The following is a 22,667-nucleotide window of genomic DNA, read 5'->3' as shown; positions in this document are numbered from 1 at the left end:
AAGGCAGGGGAAGGCGCGCAGCCCGCGTATGCCATGTTCTGGGGGCTGGAGCATCCTGCTGCCCGCCTGGGTGCAAGCTGGGCAGCTTAAATATTAATTTGCACGCAGAGATCTGTCCACATTAATGGCAGCGAGCACGGGTTACTGCCAGGGGAGGCAGCTGTTGTGTTGCAAGCTTCTCCTGGGTGTCCCCTGGTGCGTTCGGGATGCTTAAGCTGACATGGGGTGGGAAGTGCCCTGCACAGCGCTCCCGCAGCCGTCTGCCCCAGGAGAGCTGCATGCACGTGGGGGGAAGTGCATGGACTTGAGCTGGCCGAGCATCTTCACCTCTGGGCTGTGATGTGGGGTGGGCATTGCAGAGGGGCTGGCGGGGAGCGGGGATCCCCAGGCAGCAGAGGGAGACCTGCGGCAAAGACCTGTTTGCTGCCTTGCAGATGGAGGGCTCCGAGGAGCTGGAGAGCAGCCTCCTCACCCAGCCCTGGGCTTCTGTTTGCTTTGGCGAGTCTGCTTTTATTGCCAAAGCTTGCTTCAGGGATTCTGGCTACATCCTGCTGATCTCTGACCTCAGCAGCGTCTGGTACGAGAGCGTGGACGCGGAGGCTGTGGGACAAAGGTCCAAGGTGAGTGTCTGGGAAGTCCAAGGACCTCCTTTTCCCCTTATGCCAGCTGATGTCCCAGCATGAGCTGGCCAGGAGCACATTGGATCCAGGAAGCCCCTGCGCAGCTGCGCCCATGCGCTGTCGTCCTGGCTGGCCGAGCACCCTCCTCCCCGGAGAGTGGGCCTGACTATTTAGCATGGCCTCTCTTGGCCAGGGCCGGCAGGCTCATTTCACCTGTGGGCTGAGTGGGAAGCTGCTTTTCCCGGAGCCAGTGCATTAAGCAGTATGTTGAAACAAGGTCCCACTAGTGTCAGAGAGACTCTTGTTCACTTTAACGGCCAAGGCACTGGCTTCCACAGCCTGTCCTATCTTCACAGCTCCAGAAGCACACTGGACCATGCTCTGGCCACCCCTGCTCTAGACCCTGCTGGTCCTGCTGGTTGGGGCTGGGAAACCTTTCTAGTTTGGCCTGCCTGGGAGGACTGGTGGGGAATGTCCTGTCCTGGGGCTAGATGTCAAGGCCCAGGGGTGGGTTTTTGCTGCCCTAGGACATGTGGAAGTAGTTTTGATCCATGTGTGCTGGGCCTTCTGTTGGCTGTTTTGGGTGCTGAGGTCTTCTAACCTTGCCTTTTGCCAGGAGCTGAACAAGCGGCTGACGGCCCACGTGTCCTCCTTTCTGCACCGCTTGTGCAGCCTCATGGGCCCCTTGCTGGCCGGACACCCAGATGCCACCACCTCCTTCTCCTGCCACCGCGCGCCTGGCAGGCTCAGCGTTCACGTGAAAAGCGAGCTCTCGGGACTGCCCTTCTACTGGGACTTCCACTGCTCCGCTGCGCCCGTGGAGATGGTGAGCGACACACCAGAGGGCCCTGGGCACCCTGCCTCTCCAGGGCACCGAGCAGCGATGGCCGTGGGCTGTGGCGAGTTTGGGGGGGGGACAGTGTGAAGCTAACAAGTGCCTTCTAATGCTTGGAGGCTTTGGAGAAATTGAGGGGTTGTGCTGTCTGCTGCCCCTGCTGAGGTTCACCATGCCCATTTCTTTCCTTTGACATTTTAGCTTCTCTGGCAGAAGTCTGCTGAGGGTGACCTTGCAGGGAGGCAGGGATGGCTCCGCACGTGCTCCTTGCAGAGCAGCAGGGAGAGGCTGTCCATTTGGGGAATATGCCCTCCACGTACCAACGCTGCCCACCCCCCAGCACAGCCGAGTGATGCTGTTCTGCTGTGATAAGTGCTGGGGAGTGAGGCACGAGTGACCCTCCCTTCCTCCCCACCACAAAAGCGTCCATATGGAGTCTATAGCAAAGGAGAGAATTAAACAGGATTCTCCCCAGCTCTTAGGAGTTGCTCCTGTCTGAGGGCCACCTGGCAGTTTGGGTTTCAGGGAGGTTTCAGGTGTTCGGCGGGTTTCACTTTCGTTTCTGATGTTGCAGTAGAGACGAGCTGAGCCTCCAGGAACAGGCAGGTGGGTTAGTGCAGGGGCTCACCAGCCGGGCACCTCTGCCAGACCGCAGTCCGCCCCCACTGCCCCAAAGCAGTGCGGGCGGTTGCAGCGGGGATGGGGGCTATATCTGGGATAGATCCCACCTGGGACGCCAATAAGTGGAGGGTCTAAACCTTGCAAAACCTGGCCTCAGACATTGGCTCTCCCTGTCACCTCGCGAAACGTGTCAGGCTTGCGGCACGCTGCTCCGCGCACGGAGCCGAAGGCGGTTCAGTGCCCTCTTTCTCCGGGGCGATTTCGCCGGCAAGCCCCGCAGCCCACCCCCCAGGGGCGGCCGGGCGCCCCGCGGGCCGCGGGCGCGTGTGCAGGGCGGCGAGGCGGGCGCCCCGGCACCCCGGCCCTGTGGCCGTGCGCGCACAAGAGGGCGCCCGGCGCCCGCTAACGTGCGGGGCGGCGGCGGCGGCGGCGGGGGCCGGCGCCGGCCGGGGGCCTGCGCGGGAGCCCCGGCAGCCGCAGCTGCGGTGGGGCTTGCGTGGAGGGGTTCGCTCCGAGTCGCCGCGTTGCCCTCCCGCCAGGCCACCGGGGCCGGGGGGAGGAGGGTCCCCGCACAGCCCTTCTCCCCTCTTAGGGGACCGGGCGCATCGCTCACTGTGCTCGAGCGTCACGGGGAGCAGAGCAGGGCTCGCCAGCCGGCTGCGGCGTGCGGCATCGGAGCGCGTCCGCTGCTGCACCGCGGACCGGACGAGCTCGGGGTCTCCTGGGGCTCGGCTCGCCCTGGGGACTTGCTGTCCCTCCCTGGGCAAGAAGCGCGGGGTCTGAGCTGTGGCAGTGCGAAGCGGCGTCCCGAGCTCTCCACCGGTAGCTGCTCTTCTCGCTCTGCCTGGAAACACAGCAAGGCAGAGCAATGTCTGCAAGGCGCCCAGGAGGCGGGAAGTGCTTGGGGTGCTGAACGTGGCTGCCTTGAACGCAAAAGCGGGGTCTGATCCTGCCCTGCCAGGTGCTGCTCAGCAGCCAGCCAGGAGCGCAAGGTGCGCACAGAACAGAGCTGGGACGCAGAGCTGCTGGCTGCCTCCCAGCTCTGCCTCCTGAGCACCGGCGCAGCGGCAGAGCGCCGCGTGCCAGGGCCCCCCATCTCTGCGGCTTGTGCCTCGGGGTGTGCAGCCCCACCATGAGCTCGCCCCGAGCTGTGTGCCAGGGGCATGCTGCTTGGGGAGTGGGGAGGCTTCGTGAGCGATGCTGTAGGAGGGGGGCTCCCCGATACTCTCCAAGGGGCTGTGGGAGGTAATGGGCAGGAGGCTGCTTCATATGCCTGGCCTTTCAGCGCCAGCTGTGCCTGTTTCCTCTGTAGAAATGTGCTTTGGGGTGCCCAGAGCCGTGGAGAGGGTCTGGAGGCCCCGCTGCAGGCTGGAAGCTTCATGGAGGGGGGCTCTGCCTCCTCCCGAGTTTCTCCTGGTGGCTGAAGCATCGCTTGCTCCTCATCCCCCTTGGGCCCTCACCAGCTGTGAAAGGATGGGGCTGGCATGGGGGGCATACCCCATGGCATCCTGCTTCCCTTCCCCCAGTTCTTGCTTTTCCACCGCTCCCTACTAGACTTGAGACGTGGGGATGCCTCGGGAACCCCGTGTGACCTGGGGCTGCAGCTCTCGCTCGGGCATTGCTGTGACGGCCTTGCTCTGTGCACAGCTGTGCACCTCTCCAGCCCTTCCCTAGCGCGTCCTTCCTCCGTCCCAGGTCTCCCGGCACCTGGTGCGGCCCCTGATGAGGATGAGCCTGGCACTGCAGTCCCAGCTGCAGGAGCTGACCTCCCTGCTGCTCCAGAAAGACGCCGAGATCGAAGACTACAGGGAGAGCGGGGCTGCTCTGAGCAGAGGTAAGGAGGGAAGCCTGGGCGGATGCGGACGAGAGGAGCCAGCAGGGAAGGGGTTTCCTTCTTTGCGTGGGGCTGGCATGCCCTGCTCCGCCTGGCTCTCACCCAGCGAGGCTTGTGTTTCATGTGCAGCGAGATGGTCGCCAGAAGGCTGGGGAGCAGCCCCGGGGGAGAGGTGGGGAGGAGCGGCTGGTGACCGGGAGCCGGAGGACTTGGGGAGTCGCCAAGGGGTTCTCCGCTTTGCTGAGAGCACCTGGCCGCTCCCCAGAAGCCTGCGCCGATGCCAGCGAGGGCCGGGCCGGAGCTGCGGCAGGCTCCCTTCCCCTGCACGGCAGCTCGCGAAGCACTTGGAGAGCAACCAGGGGCTCCCAGCTCTTTGCTGCTGGAAGTGCAGCCGTGTGCACGGGCCTCTCTCCAGCTGGGAGCCTGCCTTGGCCCCAGTGGGGGTGGCGGGGGCGGACGGGTGCAAGCCCCCTTGGGTAGGCAAGGGGGTCACGGATCAGGCCCTGCATGGAGGAACCACGCGGACGGGCTCGTCCTCAGCATCCACAGTTTGTCTGGGCGCTGCTTCTCGGGCTGTCCCGTGCTAGCGCGGTGCTCTGCCCTGTTGCCCAGGGCCCGGTAGGAGGCCAGGACTGGTGCTGCTCTGCCGGCTGCGCTCTCTGCCGGCTGCTCAGCCCGCGACGGGAGCGGGAGCGTGTGTGGGGCCGGGAGCAAGAGCTGGAAGGTGCAGGCTTCCAGCTCAGACCTGCTCGGCTTCAGTGGGGAGATGATACCTGCCTTTCCCTGGGTGCCCCTGGGACATGGTGGCAGCTGTAGCTCAGCAGTGACTTGTGTGGCATTGCCAGGGACACCGTGGGGTCCAGGCCCCTGCACCGCAGCGCTTCCTTGCTTCTGCCGGTGCGAGGTGAGACGGGAGCCTGGATGTACCCTGCAGCTGCCCCAAAAAGGGTGCGAGACGACCAGACTCCCCTCTCTCTTACGACACGCCAGCTCTGCACGGCTCGGAGCAGCCAGGAGAGTCCTGCTTTGGGAATTGGGGCTGATGCTGGGATGGCAAGCGTCCTCTCCCGCCCCTTGCCTGAGCATTCTGGCATAAGCTGGAGCTGGAGCACGTCCTGGCCGTGCACTCCTCAACACCTTTGTAGTGATGGGGAAAAGTTAAGGCTTTGAATGAGGGACCCATCAGAATGAGGTAGAAAACGGATTTGTCCCTATCCTGCAAAATGGGAAGATGTGAACAAATCGTCACCGCAGACCTGTAGACACGTCACTGCAGAAGCCAGAAGAAGGCACCAAAACACGTGTTCTGCTCCTGCACCCAGCCACTGGGGATGCATGGATGCTGTGTCTGCCAGCAATGCTACTGCACCCTGGGCACCCTCGGGCTGGGACACATCGATGCACCCATGTGGCGTGGCCTGTTCACCCACTTCACCCTCATTCCTGTGTCTCCCGGCAGCTGCCGTTGTGTCCCCAGACCGAGGGGCCTGGCTGGGCACTCCAGTGTGTTGGAGCTCTTCCCTTGCTACCTGCAGGCACCTTGCCCCGTGGGCAAGGGGAAAGCAAATCCAGAGTGAGGATTCAGCCAGACCTGCCTGGGCTGATCCCTGCTCTCTCTTGCAGACCGCCTGCGGACGGAGCCCTTCCAGGAGGAGACTTTCCTGCAGAACTTCATGGCTGAGGTAAGGGGAGGTGCAAAGCCTCTCTCTTTTGGCTAAGGTGACCTGGGGAATTTGCGCCACAGACCTTCATGTATGTCACCCTGGATAGAGGCCTATGGGGCCAGCGGGTGCTGGCATGCAGGGCTGTGGACATACATGGCCTGGCTGGGATGGCCAGACTTGACTGGAGAGGGGTAATGCCAACTCTGCTCTGCTGTGGCCCATGCTTGCATCCTAGTACCAGGTCTGCAGGGCTCCACGGGAGCGTGGGGTCACTGAGGAGTCCTTGCCTGCCTTCTGCACATGCCGTGTGCCTAAAACACCGTCAGGGAGGACTTGACTTCTGGTCAGTCAGCTCCTCCTTTTGGTTCTCCTGCTGCTTTTAAGAGTGACTTTGCAATGGCTTGTCATGTGGACAGGTGGCTTTCATCCTGTTATTTGTGCCGTGTCCTCCCTTCTCCCCTCAGCGGTGTTTGGCTCTGCCTCGCAGATGTGCTTAACAGAAATTGGGTTTGGAAGGAGAGAGTCTTTCTCTTGCTCCTCCTTCGTTGCTGGAAACAGTCACTGAAGTACTGAAATGATTCAAGACAATGTGGGAACATCAGGAAAAAAAGATGCCCATTGATGCAAAGAGGCAAGGCTTCAAGATGCTTCTGAGGGTTTCTCTGCTGTGAGGACCTAGGAGTGGGGAGCAATGGGGTCTACTAGAGACCAGGAAGTCGAATGGGGGTGTAGGGACTCCATAGTGTCATATGGAAAGAAAGGCTGTGGTGCTTGGACAGGACATTGCTTTTTGAGACATATGCTGATGGTCTTGCACAGCCAGCAGTAAACCATCTGCAGAGTTTCTGAAAATTAGAGGTGATCCCTCTTTTACATGAAAGATATTGCATCCAGCACAGGCAACTTTCGTTTCCCCCTGGTTATGATGGATAGAGATGAATTCATTGCTGGACTGAAACTTGGAGGTTGCCTAGGGACCAATGATCATGACCAGATTACATTCACCCTGGGCAAAGGAAGGACATTCCTAAACAGTAATTTATATCCTTCATGCTTTGAAAGGGCTAATTTCCCAAAGCAGGGGGAAATTATGAGTGAAATCAGCGAGGAGGAAACATTTAGATAGAAAAATGTGAATGAAAATTGTGAGCTCTTTCAGAAGAATTTCAGAAGCCACAAAAAGCCACAATTCCACAATCAAGAAAGAGGGCAGCTCTGGCCGAAAGCCCGTTCTGGTTCAGCGGTGAAGTGAAGGCAGCAATTAGAAATAAAAGAGCAGTTTATAACAAATGGGAAAGCGGGAGTAGATAGCAATCAATATAAATTAGAAATTATGAAGTGTAGAAAATGGATAACAGAAGCTAAAGGCATCAGGGAAAAATCATGACTAGCAGAGCTAAGAACAGAAGGAAAGGATTTTATTTAGTATACTAAGAAAGAAAACCCAAACTCCCAGCAATGGGATAAGCCTATTAGTGGATGGAGGTGGTAAATTGATTGATACTCAAGCAGACGTGGCAGAAGTGCTCAATAAATGTTTCTGTGCTGTTGCTGGAAGGATGCAGGCAGATGTGCCAGTATCAGGGGTGATGAATTACGTCTTTGTCTAAGGGACTGCTGAGCAACATCTGCTAAAGATGAACATCGGGTTTGAGCCCAAGAGTCCCCCAAGAGCTGGTGGGGAGTGCCAGGGGCATGGGTGAAGGTGCTTGGTGGTGCCAGGTGACCACTTGTGCAGTGGGGTGTGCAGGAGTAACTCATCAAGCCCTCTGCAAAGCTGTGCAAAACGGACTGATGGAGCACTTACCGGATAGATTTGGGAGTGCAGTTGGTGCTGTAGCTCGTGGGAGCAGGCACTGGCAAGCTGGGTTTGCTCCTCGGCAGCATGATATATGCCAGCAAACTCTGTGCCTGTGTGAAATGGGGCTGGACCTGACTGAGGAAAATTGCTGGGGTGGTCTCCTGAGCCAGCCTGGCCTGGAAGGGTTGTGACCTGCAGGGTTTTGGACAAAGTGTGGGGAGTCTGGCCTACATTGCTGTGGGAACACACGTGAAAATGTGTCTATGTGGAGGGTCTTTTCCTGTCCCTCAGTCTTGCAAATGAACACCCTGCCCCAAACTTTAATTCATGGGCTGTGGGACTCTGCACTTCTCTAACCATCCTGTTCTCCACCTGCAGCAAGTGGAGTTTGGTCTCCTGAAGGCAGAAATGCTTCAGTCTCAGATCTCTGGGTGAAGTGTTGGCAGTATTCAGGTGAAAGAGATGGGCTTTGGCTAGGAAGAGCATCAGAATGGCTGAGTGGAGGGGGGTCCTGGTCTGCTTAGGCAGTGGCCAGGAGCAGCATCTTGGGGCACCGGACAAGGAACAGAAAGATTTGAGCAATGCTTGTCCTCTGCCTCCTGGGAGCTGTGCCTGAGCATCTGCAGCTTGGGGACAGCCTGGCTGAGGGACACAGCTGTGTGGTCACTGTCTCTGTAAGAATCTGTTCTCTCTGAATTTGTCGGGTCCTTTTTGAAACCCACTGATGCTTTCGGTCCATGTAACGTCCTGCAGCTGTGAGCTCCCCAGCGGAGAGGTGCAGTGTGTGAGCAGCTGCTTCCTTCATTTCGAATCTGATACCTCATCATTTCACTTGATGCCTCCTAGGTCTTGTATTAATGAGGGGCAGCAAATACCAGTCTGCTGTTCGTGTTCTGCATGCATTTTCATGGAGAAGTCATGGTGTGAATTTTACAGGATTTTTACCAAAATTTCTTAATTGTCCTATAACCAAGCCAACCAATCTGCATATATTTAATCCTTCCTTGCAGAGAAGCTGTTACAGACCTCTGCTCACTTCTGCTGCTGCTCTGCATCTTTCTAGTTCAGCCGTGTTTTTTCAGAGAGGCAACAGCCTCAGGGCTGCACAGTGAACTCAAGGTCTGGGCACAGGAGTGATTTCCCCCAAGGCACAGCAGTATTTACTGCCTCGTTCTCTCCTCATCCCCTAATCATTCCTGCTGTTCCCTTTGCCTTTCTGGCCATGGCTGAACTTTAGCCGAGGTTTCTAGAGACCTATTGGCAGCGATATTGAGATCACCCCCTTTCCTGGCAGGAGCTGATGCTAGGCTCATCTTGGGGACCACCTAGCTACTTTGCTGATACTGGCTTTGTGTTGTGCCACGGTTTTGTTGCTTGGTGTCATAGCGCTCTTGCAGTTCTCGTGGAGAAGTGTTGGTAGTGCCTGGGCTCAGCCAGTACCTTCCCCCCCTTTCCCAGCTCACTTATTGCCTTGCTGAAGGCATGAGCCTGGCACACTTCCCCACTGGGAGCAGTTCTCCATGGGATGGAGGGGAAGAGGGTCCCCCAGTACATGCCGTGGGGAACTGGGAATGCTGTGGCCAGCTCCGGTGTCTGGGTTTTAAAAAAGACGCCGGACAATCAGAGCAAGGCTGCAGGAATGAATTGAGGGCTGGAGGGAGAGTCTGGCTTTTAGAGACTTGGAAGAGAAGAGCTCTGTCTAGCTTATCAGGAAGAAAATTGAGAGATGCCTTGATTACAGTGCGTGAGGGTCTTTACAAGGAGAAAATGCTGGTTACTGAAGGGTTCTCTTTAATCTAGCAGAATGCAGCAGAACATGAGCCAGTGATTGGGGGCTGGAGCCAGACAAATTCAAACAAGAAATAAGGCACATGGTTTTGCTACCAAGGACGATTAGCTACTGGGACGTGCTCCCAAGGGCAGTGGTTGATTCTCCATCTCTTGATGTCTCCAACAGTGGGCTGGGAGCCTGCTTGGAAGAAAACCAAGTTGCTGGGCTCAGTATCGGGGTGTATGTGGTTAAACGCTAGTGGCAAAGAGGTCAGATGGAGAGATCTGATGGTCCTTCCGTCCTTTCCCTCTATAAAAGAGAGCTTAAAATTGTGGATGTTTAATAACAACAGCAGTAAGTGCCTCCTGGCTGGAAGGGAGCTGTGATGGTGTGGCACAGGGCTGGCTGGATGAGAGAAAGTGCACAGCTGCTTGGAAAGCCTCCGCTTCCCAGGCTTTTGTAGCATCCCTCATTGAGAGGAGAGGACCTGCCAGTCCCCGAGCTCAGCGCCGTGCCTGGGCGCTCCTGCGTGCTGCTTGGACCGTCTCTGTTTAAACATGCCCTCTCGCTGAGCTTGTGTTCGCTCCGCCGTCCAGGGTGTTTTAACTAATCGTGGGGAGTTTTCCAGCAAAGCCCTGGGAATATTTATACGTTTAGGAAACGACGCTTTCACACATGCAGTTTTTGGCAAGAGTTCATTGCTGAGCAGCTGCCTGGGCTTGGGCAGAGCTGCAAGGGAGAATACCGGCCGCGCACGAGCGGAGGCAAAGCCAGCAGCTTTTATTGGCAAGCCAAGGTGCTCTCGCCGTGAGGGGAAAGCGAAGGCGACAGGAGTGCGGCGCGCGTGCCGGGAGAGGGCTCAGCACCTCGGGGCTACCCTGGCGGCCAGCCCAGCAGCAAAGGGCCGGTCGTTTAAGGGTATTTTGTTCCTGGGTGTCCTGCGTGCTGCAGAGATGACTCCTTGGGGCAACCTCAGGATACTCATGAGAAGCTTCTGAGAGCCTGTCCTGGCCCAGCTGCGGATGATATTTTCATTACGGACTAACCAGTGCGCAGATACAGCTTCCCTGTGACAGCAGCTTCGATGCTGTTTCCATACAGGCAGGACTTTCTGCAGACATATTTATGGCAGTACTGGCTCTCCTGAAGGTCCAGCAAGCCCCATGTCCCAACTCTGACGCTGTCCTGAGTGGGTGTACAAGGATGAGGCAGCAGAGCCCTCCCCCAGGCTCCAGCACTTTACTGCTCAGAGTCTCTGGATTTAGTGGGTGGATTTTCCTCCCATGAGTGTGTTGGCACATGTGCAAGACACAGGGGAGAGTTCCTCTCCCTGGTGTTGCCAGCTTGGGCACTACCCTTGGAGAAGGTTGTGGCTCACGGGAGGAGGGCAGAGGGGCTGGGGGATGCCATGGGGCTGGCGAGGTGGGTCCCGCTCCCAGAGGGGCAGGGGCAGAGGGGCGGTGCAGCTCAGTGCCTCCGTCACACACCTCCTGGAGGACAGGGACAGGGATGCAGGAGAGACACGTGAGGTAATGGGGCAGGAGCAGGGGCGGTCACGCGCTTGCTGGGCAGGGGCAGTCTCCCACTCTGCAGCGAACAGGCCAGGCTGAGTGTCCCTTTGGTCCCACTTGGCCGGTTCACACCTCCCTCCCGGCCTCGTGGCAAAAGCAGCAGACTCCTGGAGTGGTCCAGCTCCTGCCAAGGACCTGGGTCCATCAGGACCCGCCTGGCTCCTCCCTGCTCTGGCTTTGCTGTCTCCAGAGCTTCGCTCCCGGCTCACCGCCAGCGCGCTGCGGAGGGAGGGAGGCTATGACTTGGGCCCTCAGGCACACGCACCGTGCGGTCCCGGGGCTGCAGGACACACGGCGGTCGTGGTTGCGCCCGGGCGCAAGCGAGCAGCGGGCAGAGCGGTGCTGCCTTGCTTTGCAAGCGAGCGCTGGAGCTGCGGTTGTTTTGGCTGCCCGGACTCAATAGAGCAGCAATCAAAACCACTCGGATAAACTCACAGATACGATCAGTTCAAATATAGCCGCCTGCGCCCCAGGATGTTTCACCCTGAATATTTTTATCTCCCGCGGCCGGTGCGTGCTGGGGCGGCTGCGCCGCGCCTCCGGCCGCCCCGTGCACTTGGCTGGCGGAGCGGGGCCGCGGCAAACAGGACGCGGAGGGTTCACAGGTCGACCCGGGCCCGGCGAGGAGGATGTGCCATCAAAACAAGCAACGCTGAATAGGAAGATAAACAAACAGCCGGCTTCCAGCGCGCCCCTGGCCAAGGGCGAGCGGGGAGCCCCGCGCCGGAGCGCCCGGGGCGGCCGCCGGCGGTGGCCGCTGACGTCAGGAGCTCGGGGGTCAGAGCCCGGCGCATTGTTCGCCGCCTCGGGGGCGACCGGGCTGGGAAAGGGGCCAAGCGGGCCCGGCGGGCCGATTCCCGCGGGCGGCCGGCCGGACGGGGCCCGCTCGGCCGGCGCCGAGGGGAAGAGCCCTGCGTCGGCCGGCGGGTCCGGCCGGCACCTGCTCCTCGCGCTCTGCCCGACCCCCTCGCACGCTGCATCTCCCTTTTAAGAGGCGCCAAAAACAAGCCCGGGAGAGGAGTTTGCCTGGGGGCTGAAGGCAGCAGTGGCCAAGCTGGAGCTTAAACCCAAGCCAGCGCCGTGCAGCGGGGCAATGGCAGGGGGAGGAAGCGGCCCTTCGGCTCCTTCCTCCAGGAATGTTTTTAATTAGCGCCAGGTAGCTGCGGCTCTGCAGCTGCAAGCGGTGCTCGCGTGCAGCAGCACGTGCCATTGCACGGCGCGCGGCCCCGGCGCGCAGGTCCCCGTCCCCGCGCAGGCGGGGGGTGACGCCCCGTCGCACCGCCGCCACGCGCGGGGCCGCCCGGGGAGGAGGCTGCGGTGGAGGCCGCAGCACCGGGCTATAAAGCCTGCTTCGCTCCCCAGCGAGCGTCAGCCGCCACGGCCCGGCCCTGCCCTTGCACGCGCGAGAACGTGAGCGTGCACGCCGGCCCCGGCTCCTCTGCACGCCCTTCGTGAGGCCAGTGCGTTGCACCCGTGCCGGGGCGGCGGCAAGGATGGCACAGGGCAACGTGCTGGGGGCCGACCGCTGCGCGGGGGCCGGGCCCTCCCCGCGGGTTTGCTGCTGAGCCGCGCGGCGGAGCGGCTTTATTTATTTATTTGCTTAGGCTTAATCAGGGGAGGGGGGCCCGGCCAGGGCGCGCTGGCTGGGCCACCGCTGGGAACCACAGGCCGCTTACACAAGCAGTGAGTCAGTGGAGCTGCACGCTGCTAAAACCAGACTTGGCGCGGGCGCCCCAGGGCAGCAGGCGGCTCGAAATAGCGCCCAGACCATGGGCAAGGAACAAACCCCCAGCGGCAGCGGCAGCGGCAGCGGCAGCAGCGCCGGGGCCGGGCTGGCTGCCCGCCTGATGGCTGTGATTGCTCCGGCCCCTGCATCCCCCCGTGGCGCCTCCCCCGGGGCCGGGGGCCGAGCCCCGGCGGGCAGCGGGCTGGCTGTGCCGGAGCGCCGCGGGATGCCGCGCCAGCCCGCAGCCGCCAGGGCAACGTGGGGGTTCGCTGCCTGGCTGCCCACGGCTGCGGCTGCACCTGGCCGCAGCCCCGGCTCAGGTCTGCGCTGAGGTTGGGCAGCACGTGGCTGGGCGCAGAGCTGCATGCTTGGAGCCGGCCCAGCATCAGCCCAGCATCGTCTCTGGGCTTGCGCAGGTTGGGCCAGGGCTGTTGTGGCATCCTCCCCGGGGCACGACGTGGTGCCTTGCACGTGCACGCCGGAGATGCAGAGCCCATCTGGCATATGCAGGGACCCTTCCTCTGTGACTGATGTCTTCCTCATCCATGCCGTGCCGTGCTGTGCCATGCAATGCCATGCCATGCCATGCCTTGCCATGCCATGCCATGCCATGCCGTGCCATGCAATGCCGTGCCATGCCATGCCGTGCCATGCAATGCCATGCCATGCCGTGCTGTGCCATGTCATGCCATGCTATGCCATGCAATGCCATGCCATGCAATGCCACGCCATGCCGTGCCATGCAATGCCGTGCCATGCCATGCCATGCCATACAGCGCCACGCCGTACAATGCCGCGATGTGCCATGCAATGCAGCGCATCGCTGCGGGCTGGCGGAGGAGAGGGGGTCGCAGGCGGGCTGGCAGAAGGGGTCAGCGCCCCACTCTTGCGGGAGAGGCCCCAGCCTGCCGCACATGGGCACTGGCCGCGCGGTGCTGCTGAGGAGCCGCTCGGGGGATGATTGATCTCGTGTCAGCGAGCAGTGGTTTGAGCCGGTGCCAGGCCTGAGCTCAAACAGGAGCATTGAAGGGGGAGAGCCCCTTCCCCCTCCGGAAAGTGGTGCAACTGGAGCGCCTTGTCAGGGGCAATCGCCCGGCTGCTGCTCGCCGCCCCCCGGCCCCGCTCCCAGATGTTCGTCCTTTGGGTCCCGCGCCTGCCGCAGCTCCCTTGCCCCTGAAATGCATCAGCTCAGCGGAGCCTGTTTTTGCCTTGGAGGAGAGGGGGCAAAAAGGGCACGTGAGAGAGGGAGGGCGAAGCTCTGCCGCGGCGAGGCGGGTTGTGTGTGCCCGCAGGGCTGCGTGCTGCCGTGCCACGGGGCTTGGGGAAGGAGCGCTGCAGCGGCTCGGCAGCCGCTTCCCAGCCCAGGGAAAGCTCAGGATGTGGCAGCAGCTCCTCCCAGCAAAGGACCTTTTAGGGAGGAGAACAAGGTGGACTTTGACAGAGCTGTAAAGGAACTGCTCTGTGTCAGGGAGGGACGTGGTGGCTTCTCCATCCTCGGCTGATCGGGTCTGGACCGGGGTGCTCCATCCTCCCGGCCCGGATGGCCAGGCTGCCTCTAAACAAGCGTGGCAGGGGACCCGGGCTGCTCCCTGCGTCTCTGAGAGCTCAGGTGGCCTCTGCCACTTTGTGCCAACCCATGTAGAGGGCAGGGACCGCGGTGCAGAACAGCTGGGCACATCTGGGCAGGAGGCAGCATCCCGGGGGACGCTCCGCATCCCCGTGGGGCGCAGCCTGCCCCTCGGGCCCGCACAGCCCGGTGCCGCTGCCGGAGCATTCCTGAGGCCGCCTGCTCCCTCTCCGTTCGGACCTTTGTGCAGTATCTATCCGCACAAGGAAACAGGGCCATTCATGTGTTTCGCTCTCTATTTATACCTCTCCCTTTCCGCATTTAGTGTGTGCACAGGCAGAGGGGGCAGCGTATGCCGGGGCGACTGATGTTCTTGGCTCCAGCGCTGGCTGGAATTTCGTCTTGGAATGTATCCTGAACCACTCTGAAAGCACGAATAAATCTCTGTGTGTTGTGTGCATGTGTGTACACAAATATATAGACAACTTATAGACCCAGAGCCATATAGGGCAGTTGTGAGCTTTGCTATTTAAAGGTACAAGTAGTTATAGGGCTCCCGGTGAGCCAAACACCTCCGTATCAAAGGGATGCAGGATGTCCTGCTAGAGGCCCGGCACCTTGGGAAATATATGGCCCTTTCCCTGCCGCCTCCGGGGAGCAGAAATTGCCTGGCTGCCTGCATATGCAGCTAGCCCCGAGCGTTGTGCTGATGCCCCCGGCCCGGTCACGACATGGGGCTGCGTTTTGGAGGTCTTGGCTCCCCTCTTGCCAGTCTTCCTGTGACCGTGCCAAAGACTGAGCTCCTGTTGTGCTTGAGGTGCAGGCAGATGCAAGGATTTCAGGCTGTGTGGAAAACTGGGTAGTCCAGGGCTTCTGCAGAGTTGGAGCTGCTTCTTGAGCAGTTTCTGGTGCTCACGGCTGTCTAAGGAAGATGATGACTGGGAAAAGGAGAAAATAGTTAGGGGGTGCCAGATCCTGAGTGGGCTGTGGGGGCAGCTCCTTGGGAAGCTCTAAGGAAGATGATGAGAAGGAGAATGTAAGTGCTGGGTGCCAGGTCCTGGCTGCGAAGGCATCACCTTGGGAAGCACTGGGGCTGCAGGATGAGCACAGCCAGGGGATGCAGCGGGCTGCCCACTTTGGGCTGACAAGGGGCAGGTTGGTGGCAGCCAGCTTAGGACTGCGCCAAGCCCATGGCAGCACCCGTGCCGCTGCCAGGGAAGGGGCACGGCCCAGCCCGGCGCTGCCGGAGGTGGCGGGCACATCGCTGGGTCTCCCGGCATGCTGGCGGCTGGTGGGCAGGCACCAGGTCCAGCCCAGCTCGTAGTGACACCAGCTTTTTGCATTTTGGATGCTGAAAAACTGGTATTTTGGGCTGAAAATGGCAATGTTTGGGCACTGGCCAAAGGAGATGTGTTTGTGGATGGGGGAAATTGGAGAAAATTCCTGCTGTGAGTTCTGCACGTGTGCGCGCGCGTGCGGGTGTGCGTATAGGGGAAATAGAGTTTTCCTTTTTAAAAAAGCACCACTTATTTTCATACAGAACTCCAGAAGGGCTGAATGTGGAAACTTGGCCTGTCAGCAGCTGTCGCAGGGGAGCGAGTCCCTGCCTGAGTTTGGGGGGAAACCACAGCTGGGTGTTAATGGGACTGTTAATGAATTAATGTTGGCTGCTGTGCGTGGGGGGGGAGCGGGGCTCCGCGGGGCACGCGCCTGCCGAGCCGTTCTCGGCACACGTGCTCCAGCCTGGGGTACGACTCCAGCTCTCGGCACAGCTGCAGGTTTCTGGAAAGCCCCAGCTCCCGGAGCCACGTGCTTCGGTGCGACTCTGCCCGCCGTTCTCTCTTCTCCTTTAAATAAGCTTTCCCGGTGGCGGTAAAGAGCTTGGAAACGTGCTGCTGTTGCGAGGGAGAGGATCCCAAACTAGGGAGCGAGCGTGCGGGCCACGCTGATGTGTTGATCTTTTTATTGTGGGGGGCTGCTGCATGATCGAGGCGGTTCGGGTTGGTGCCATCGCTTGTTGCTAGGTCTCCTCAGCTGCCTGAACCGACAGGCCACATGAAATCTTTAAAGCAATTTAAAGAAAACAGTGGGGAAATGAAATCCCCCCAGCTTTATTTACATGCTGCAAAGCTTGCGCTGCTCGGGCAGCGCGGGAGGGAGTGTCTGCAGCGGCGCTGGCCCCTCCGCACGCCGCTGCCCGTCTGCAGCCCTTCCCAGCGTTATTTCTCTTGCTGAACGTCTTCCCCAAAGTGCAGAGGAGCGCCCGCGTGAGCGCAGTGAGCACCGCCTTGCCCTGCCTCTGCGAAGCGCTGCAGGCTCAGCAGCGCACTCACGCAGCTTTTATTTGGGGGTAAAGTAAAAGCGGAGGGGCAGAAGACCGGACTAACACGCTCCCCCAACAGCTGCGTGGCCGGGTGCGGTAGGGCCAAGGAACTGCAGCAAAAGCTTTCTTACTAGAAACGGGGGGGGGGGGGGGGGGGGGGAATGCAGAGAGGAGCTGGGAAAGGGCCCCTTACCTGGGGGAGGGTCTGCGAGGGGTGAGGCAAGTCCTTGACACAGAGAGCCGGGGCAGGTGCTGCAGCGCTGGCTGGAAGGGGAAGGCTCTGGGCGTGTGCTGGGGGAGCATCCTGGAGTAGGAAGGCAAATCCGTCTCCATTGACTTTTCCTGCTGCTTTGGGGTTCAGATGCTGTGGATGAGATCTCAGCCACGGCAAAGCTCATGGCATCTCCTGGGGTTTCACCCTCCGGTACCAAAGAGCTGCCAACAGCCTGAACCAAGAGGAAGGGGATGGCCATGCCATTGAAGGGACAGCCAGGCCAAGACGGGGATGGCCATGTATTGGAAGAGATGGCCATGATGAGGAAGGGAAGACCATGCTGAAAAAGGGATGACCATGCTCAGAAAAGGAAGAGCAAGCCAAAGAAGGAATGAACATACCAGGGAAGGGATGACCGTGCTTAGTAAGGAACTGTGGGGTGGACAGATTCCCAAGAGAGGGGGGTGTTGTGGGTGAGGGCAGATCTGGGAGAAGAGTGGTCCCTGCGGAGCCCAGTGGCCCTCGTGGGAGGAAGACTGGAAGAGCTTGGCCTTCCCAGGGAGCTCGGCTTGCTCCGCACGGATGGATCCCTCATTCCCTGGGAGGCCGGCACCCTGCTAGCCCTGGCGTATGGGTGTCTTTAGGTGCGGTACAGACAGACTCTCACCTCAGTAAAGTAAGCCCTGTGGGCCTGCCCTGATGGGCTCCACACGACTGTCCCCGTGCACTGCAGAAGCACCTTCAAAGGAGCCCAAAGGCCATCCCGGAGGGGCTCTGAGGCTCCTCTGTGCCCAGCCACCGGCTGCCAGGGACCGGCTCAGCCTCTGCTGGGCCCAGAGCCGTTCCAAACCCCATCCCAGACAGACGGATATCCCAAAACCCACTCGCCGCAGAATCTGTCCCGAGGGCCCCCGCTCTCGGTCCCTGCAGCTGAATGAGGTGGTGTGCGTGTGCCCAGACTGTCCCCTTCTGTGACTGTACAGTACACACGGCTAAATATATATCTGTGCAGATACAGGAATTCAGAGGGGCTGAGTGATGCTCCCTTTCTATACCTCTTTTCATGGGGAGAGCTAATGAGATTCATGTCATTAAAGGGCTGATGTTTTGTGGGATGGGAGCCTTTTAAACGGGATGTGTCCTGGCTTAGTCATGGCAAATATTTACCAAAAAAAAAAAAAAAAAAAAAAAAAGGAAAAAAGGGACATACCATATAAAATTAGAGTTCTGAAAATAGTATTTAGAGCAAGTGAGAGAGAGGAACCTAAAACAGAAAATACAGCCCAGTCTGTTCGGGAGTCAGGGGAAAAAGGGAAAAAAAAAAAAAAAAAAAAAAGGCCAGAGATAAAACAAGAGAAACCTCGGCAGTAAAAACAGCATCTTGGTAAATAGACTATTAAAAAAATTCTGACCTGCTTTATGGCTTTCTTGGCTGCCGTTCAGCTGTGCTGCCCTGGCCGGCGTGCAGGGAAGGTAGCAGGAGCCGGCGTCTGTGCGGATGCTCGGAGCCCCGGGACGCGGCTCCCCCCGCCGGAGCGGCCGCGCGGGGCGTTAAATTTAGCCACATAATGATGGCCCTGAGGAGGCAGCCTTTGGTAGCCATGCTGTAATTACTGCCTCGCTTATAAATTTTATTTTTCTTATTATGTTTCCTCCTCCTCCGCCGGGGAAGGGCTGGTTGGGGGGGGGTGTGCTCCCCTGGCCCGCTCCAACCCGCACCCTCGGCGGCTCCCCGGGCGCCGCGGTGGGGCCGTGGCTCGCCAGCGCCAGCGCCTCGGCAGGGCCCCCGCGGGCTCCGTCCCCGCTGCAACGCGGGCGGAAGGCAGAAAGGCGAAGAGGGCGAAGGGCGGCCCGGGGCGCCCTCCGGCTCGGCGCGGGCCGCGGGGGCCCCCGGTGCAAGCGGGGGGCAGTTTGAGGGCGGGCGAGGACGTGCCAGAAGCGGTCCCGGCGGCCCCTTGTTTTCCCCAAACAAAGGAAGCGCCTTGCATTGCTGGAAGTCGCGTGCTCGGGCCGCGCCGCCTTGTCACCGTCCGATAACCCGGCGACCCGGGGGCTGCCCCGCTCCTCACCCGGCGGCCCGCGCGCCCTTCCGCGGCGCGCCGGCCGCCCCTCGCAGAGCCCCGCTCCGCTCCGCTCCCCCGCCGGGGGGCCGGGGGGCCGGGGGGCCGGGGGCCCGGGGGCCCGGGGGGCCGGGACGCGGCCCGCGCCTGCTCCCGCGCCCGCTCCCGCGCCGCCCGGCCCCGGGCACCGCCGCCCGCTCCGCGCGCTCGCCTACGTCACGCCGGCGCCTTACTCATCCCTGTGGTTGTCTTTCCTTGTTCCTGGGTCTTCCCCCCACCCCCGCGGTGGATTTGTAATCCTCCGGGCTTTTTATTTTTTTTTCCTCTCCCTTTTTTTTCTTTCTTTCTTTCTTTTTTTTTTTTTTTAATCTCCAGTTTGGGGAGTTGCCGGCTCCTTCGGAAAATCGACCGTATTTTTAGCGCTCGTCTGCCGAGGCCGCCTGCCCCTGCTCATCGCTTACTCACTATTTGTTTAAGGTTTTCCCCGCCGCCGCTGCGGCCCTCCGGCCCGGCGGGGCGCGGGGGCAGGCGGCGGCGCGGGGCACCCAGCGGCCCGGCGGGCGCGCGCGCCGCCGGAGCTGAGCAGAAGCCCGGCTTTTATTGAGGTCTGGGCTCGTGTCGCGCTGCAGCCGGCTGCCCTGTAATCAGCCCGCCACCGGAGCCCGCCAGCCTTGTAATAAAGCAGCTCTATATTTATTTGTGCTGTTTATACCCTGCTCTGTAATAAGTTGGGAGCCCTCCCCACGCATCCCCCCCCCCCGCCCCGCATCACCACCTTTTCCTTTGGGAAGCTCCTCCGGGGCTCCGGAGGGACGTGCCAGCCGCCGGAGCGGCGGCCGCGCCGGGCTCCGCGCGCTTTCCCTGCGGCGGCGGCGCGCGGAGCAGCTGCGGGCGCATCTGGGCGCGGAGCCTCGGCTCCGCCGGTGCCCCCGGCTCCCCCGGCCCCGCCATCCCCGCGGCTGGCTCTGCCCCCCCCCCCCGGCTATTCCAGCCTTGGGTCTTTTTAAAACCCCTGCATTAAAGGGAGCTCAGTTGCCCTTTCCCCGGCGAGGCTCCGCGGCTGGAACAGTGACAGCCTGTTCGCCCGGGTGTCTGTAATTAAACTCAATCGCCGGGTGAATACAACAATGTGAGTGCACAGAATAATTCCTGGAGATCCTGACGCCGAGGAGGAGTGTGGCCTGTGAGCGGCCCATTCACGCCTGGAATTCTATAAATACTTTACTATGTGGCACTAAGAAAACTTCAAGCCCTTCTTTTTTTTTCTTTTTTTTTTTTTTTTTTTTTATTAGTGCTACATAATATAGTAATTGTGCGACTAGAAGGTTCCTCCTGTGCCTGGCCCGGGTTCACGGGCCTGGGTGTGACCCCGCGCTGCACCGGCTCAGCACGCGGCAGCCGTGCCCAGAGACCTCCGCAGGGCTCTGTCCGGCCGCGGCCACGGGACCGGCCCAGCTCCGGGGCTGCCGGCCTCGCGGGGGGACACGCAGGTGGCTCGGGGCACCTTCCCTGTGCAGCCGGGGTACGTGCGGGGGTGCGGGCGACGGCCCCCTCCTGCAGCAGGCGCTGGGCTGCTGTGCCCAGCTCCGTGGGGGGCTGCTCCCGGAGAGGGCCACTGCTCCCCGTCCTGCCCTGGGTTTGGCTCTGTTTCGTGGTTCTTCATCCCCTGAAATCCTTCCCGTCGCCTTGCTGCCGGCAGCAGTGCTTGGTCTGTGCATGTGGTCCTTGAGGCCTGGGGGAGCATCCCCAAATCCCCCAGGGATCTCCTCTGTTGTGGCTGTGCCCCAAAGCTCCTGTCCTGGTTGCACTTCGGGCCAGGATCCTTGGGAAGCCCCAGGGTGACTGGTCCTGGCAGAGACCAGTCCCCAGCACCCACCGTGCCTGGGACACAGCCTGCAACCAGGGCAGGGGAGGGGGCGCGTGTCCCCGCTGCGGGCAGGGGCTGCCTGCCGTCCCCTGCTGTCCTCTGCCTCCCTGCGGGCTCTGCCCTCGCCTGGCGCCTGGCCGTGGCACGGCCAGACCGGTGCTTCAGCCAGCGCAGCGCGCAGGGGGATCTGCTCGCTGGCTTGTGCAAACTGCGCCAAAGGCACTTACTAAGGTGTTACTGGCCCGAACAGACCTTGCCAGCTTAGGCTGCCCCTTGCCCGCAGGGGCTGAGACACTTGGTGCGATTTTCCCCGGCGGCAGCTTGTGTCGGCCCCATGCATCCACCCGCTCCCACGCCCGGCAGCCCCGGGCTGGCTCGCGGGGCGCCGCGGCTGCGTTCGCCCGGGCGCGGGGCAGGTGCCATGCTCACAGAGCGCTCGCCTCCCTGTCCGGCTGCTCCAGCTGCTTGCATTTTGGGACTGCGGGGTTGCAGAGATGGTGGGCTCATGGCCTGCACATCCAGGCTGCTGCAGAGCTGAGGGGCTTAGCTGGGGGACGGACACACCATGCCGGCCGTGCCGGCTGGGGCACGCCTGGCACGGTCCCGGCAGCAGGCAGCCAGGGTTGAATGAGGATATTGCTGCATTTGCGGGGCCAAGAGCAATATTAGATCTTTGCGCCGCGTTGATGTTCCTGAAAGCCGCAATGTGCGTTAATATTCATGAGCCCCCCAGGCCTTATCCATATTCATGCCTTTTCTTCTGGACTGTGCAGTCCTGGTGTATTTTTCACCTGCTTGGCAGTTCGGTTCCCAAGGAAGGCAGCTCTGTGCTGAGCCAGAGCCCCGGCATGGAGATGCCAACCCACCGCTGGCCAGGGCTGAGCACTGCTTGCTGAGAGCAACGGCCCCGGTTGCTCGTGCAAGCTGAACCGTGCGGCACTGCTGCCAGGGGGATGCGAGGTTACCCTGGGCACTGGCTCACCCTGGGCACTGCCCCATTTCGTGGCCATCTGGTCAAGCTCGGAGCTGGGCAGACCCATCGGGAGCACCTGGGAAGGGGGATGCTCCAGTGTCCCTGCTCTGCCACGCAGTCTGGCACAGCCCTGTCCCTGCCCAGCACCCCTGCCTTGGCAGAGCACCCACCTAAGCCTGTCCCCCAAAGTTGCCCCCTGCCTCTGGAGTCCCTTGGCAGGGTCTGAACCTGGTGATGCAGAGCAGAGCTGTAGGCCGAGCCAGGAGGGTCACAGGTCCATCCATCTCCTGTAGAGCTCCCGTGCGGTCCCCTCCATTGCTATCCCTCTCTCCAGCTCTTGCTGACAGTTTCTGATGATGATGTTCCCCCCTTGCATGGCCACATAACTATGGTGCTTCACTAATTTATTTTGTAGGCCCCCTCAAACTCCCTCTCAGCCCTCCAAGCACTAGGGCTTGGAGACCAAAGGAGACAGGCTGGAGGCGCTCGCACCCTCATCACTGCCGCACTGCTGGAAAATGGGTGCCCTGGCTGTCAGAGAGCTCTGGGGAGATGACCGAGGCTCTCGGAGACGTTAGACCTGCAGCCCTGCAGGATGACAGCTCTCTAGCTTAGCACTGTCACCCTCTGCCGCGGTGCCGTGAGCTGCTCTTGCACCCCAGAAACATCAGACCTTTCACTGCTCCTGTCCCGTGTGGGCTGTGGCCTGTCCTGGTTGTCAGGCCGGTAAAGGGGCTGCGGAGAGGAGGGGGAGCTCAGCGGCCACACGCTGCCTGCCTCAGCCCGGCTCGGCCCGGTGCCCAGCGCTGGCCCAGCTGGGCGCCCGGGCCGTCTCCCTGCGTGTGGCTTTGGGGACGTGCCACGTCCCGGCATGTGCCAGGGACGCGGCAGATGGCGCCGCGCCGCCGGCTAGCAGCTCCCGGCGGCGCGGGGCTCTGCCTCTGCAGCGTGCCGCCGCGCCGCACCGCACCGCACCGCTGCAGCCCGCGGAGCGCGTCGCTGCCTCCCGGCTCCGCGGCCCCGCAGCCCCGGTACGGCGTCTCCGCGCCTCCCCATCCCGCCGGCTGCACCGCCGGGGCAGGGATGCTCCTGGGCAGACGGCAGCATCACGCCTTGCGGAGGCCCATCGCCCCAGCTAGCAGTGCAGTGGGGAGAGCCCTTCCTCACGCGGCGGCTGTCACGCAGCAGGCGTGTGGGGTGGAGGGGCCAGAGAGCTTTCC

General features: G+C 61.1%; 1 protein-coding gene across 2 annotated transcripts in view; it reads left to right on the top strand.

Moving 5' to 3' along the window:
* The first annotated feature begins 4 nt into the window (after positions 1-4).
* Positions 5-22,667, top strand: part of NHEJ1 (non-homologous end joining factor 1) — a 43,278-nt gene continuing 20,615 nt past the window's right edge. For both annotated transcript variants that reach the window (XM_062578233.1, XM_062578232.1), the window contains exons 1-4: positions 5-620; positions 1,237-1,446; positions 3,772-3,910; positions 5,534-5,592. In XM_062578233.1, the coding sequence (XP_062434217.1) occupies positions 435-620; positions 1,237-1,446; positions 3,772-3,910; positions 5,534-5,592 (594 nt within the window). In that variant the 5' untranslated portion in view covers positions 5-434. The remainder of the gene's footprint in view (positions 621-1,236; positions 1,447-3,771; positions 3,911-5,533; positions 5,593-22,667) is intronic.

This window comes from Rhea pennata, chromosome 6 (assembly GCF_028389875.1).
Source record: "Rhea pennata isolate bPtePen1 chromosome 6, bPtePen1.pri, whole genome shotgun sequence".
Taxonomy (NCBI): Eukaryota; Metazoa; Chordata; class Aves; order Rheiformes; family Rheidae; genus Rhea; species Rhea pennata.
The sequence above is the reverse complement of the archived record's forward strand: the minus strand, read 5'-3'. Positions and strand labels throughout refer to the sequence as shown.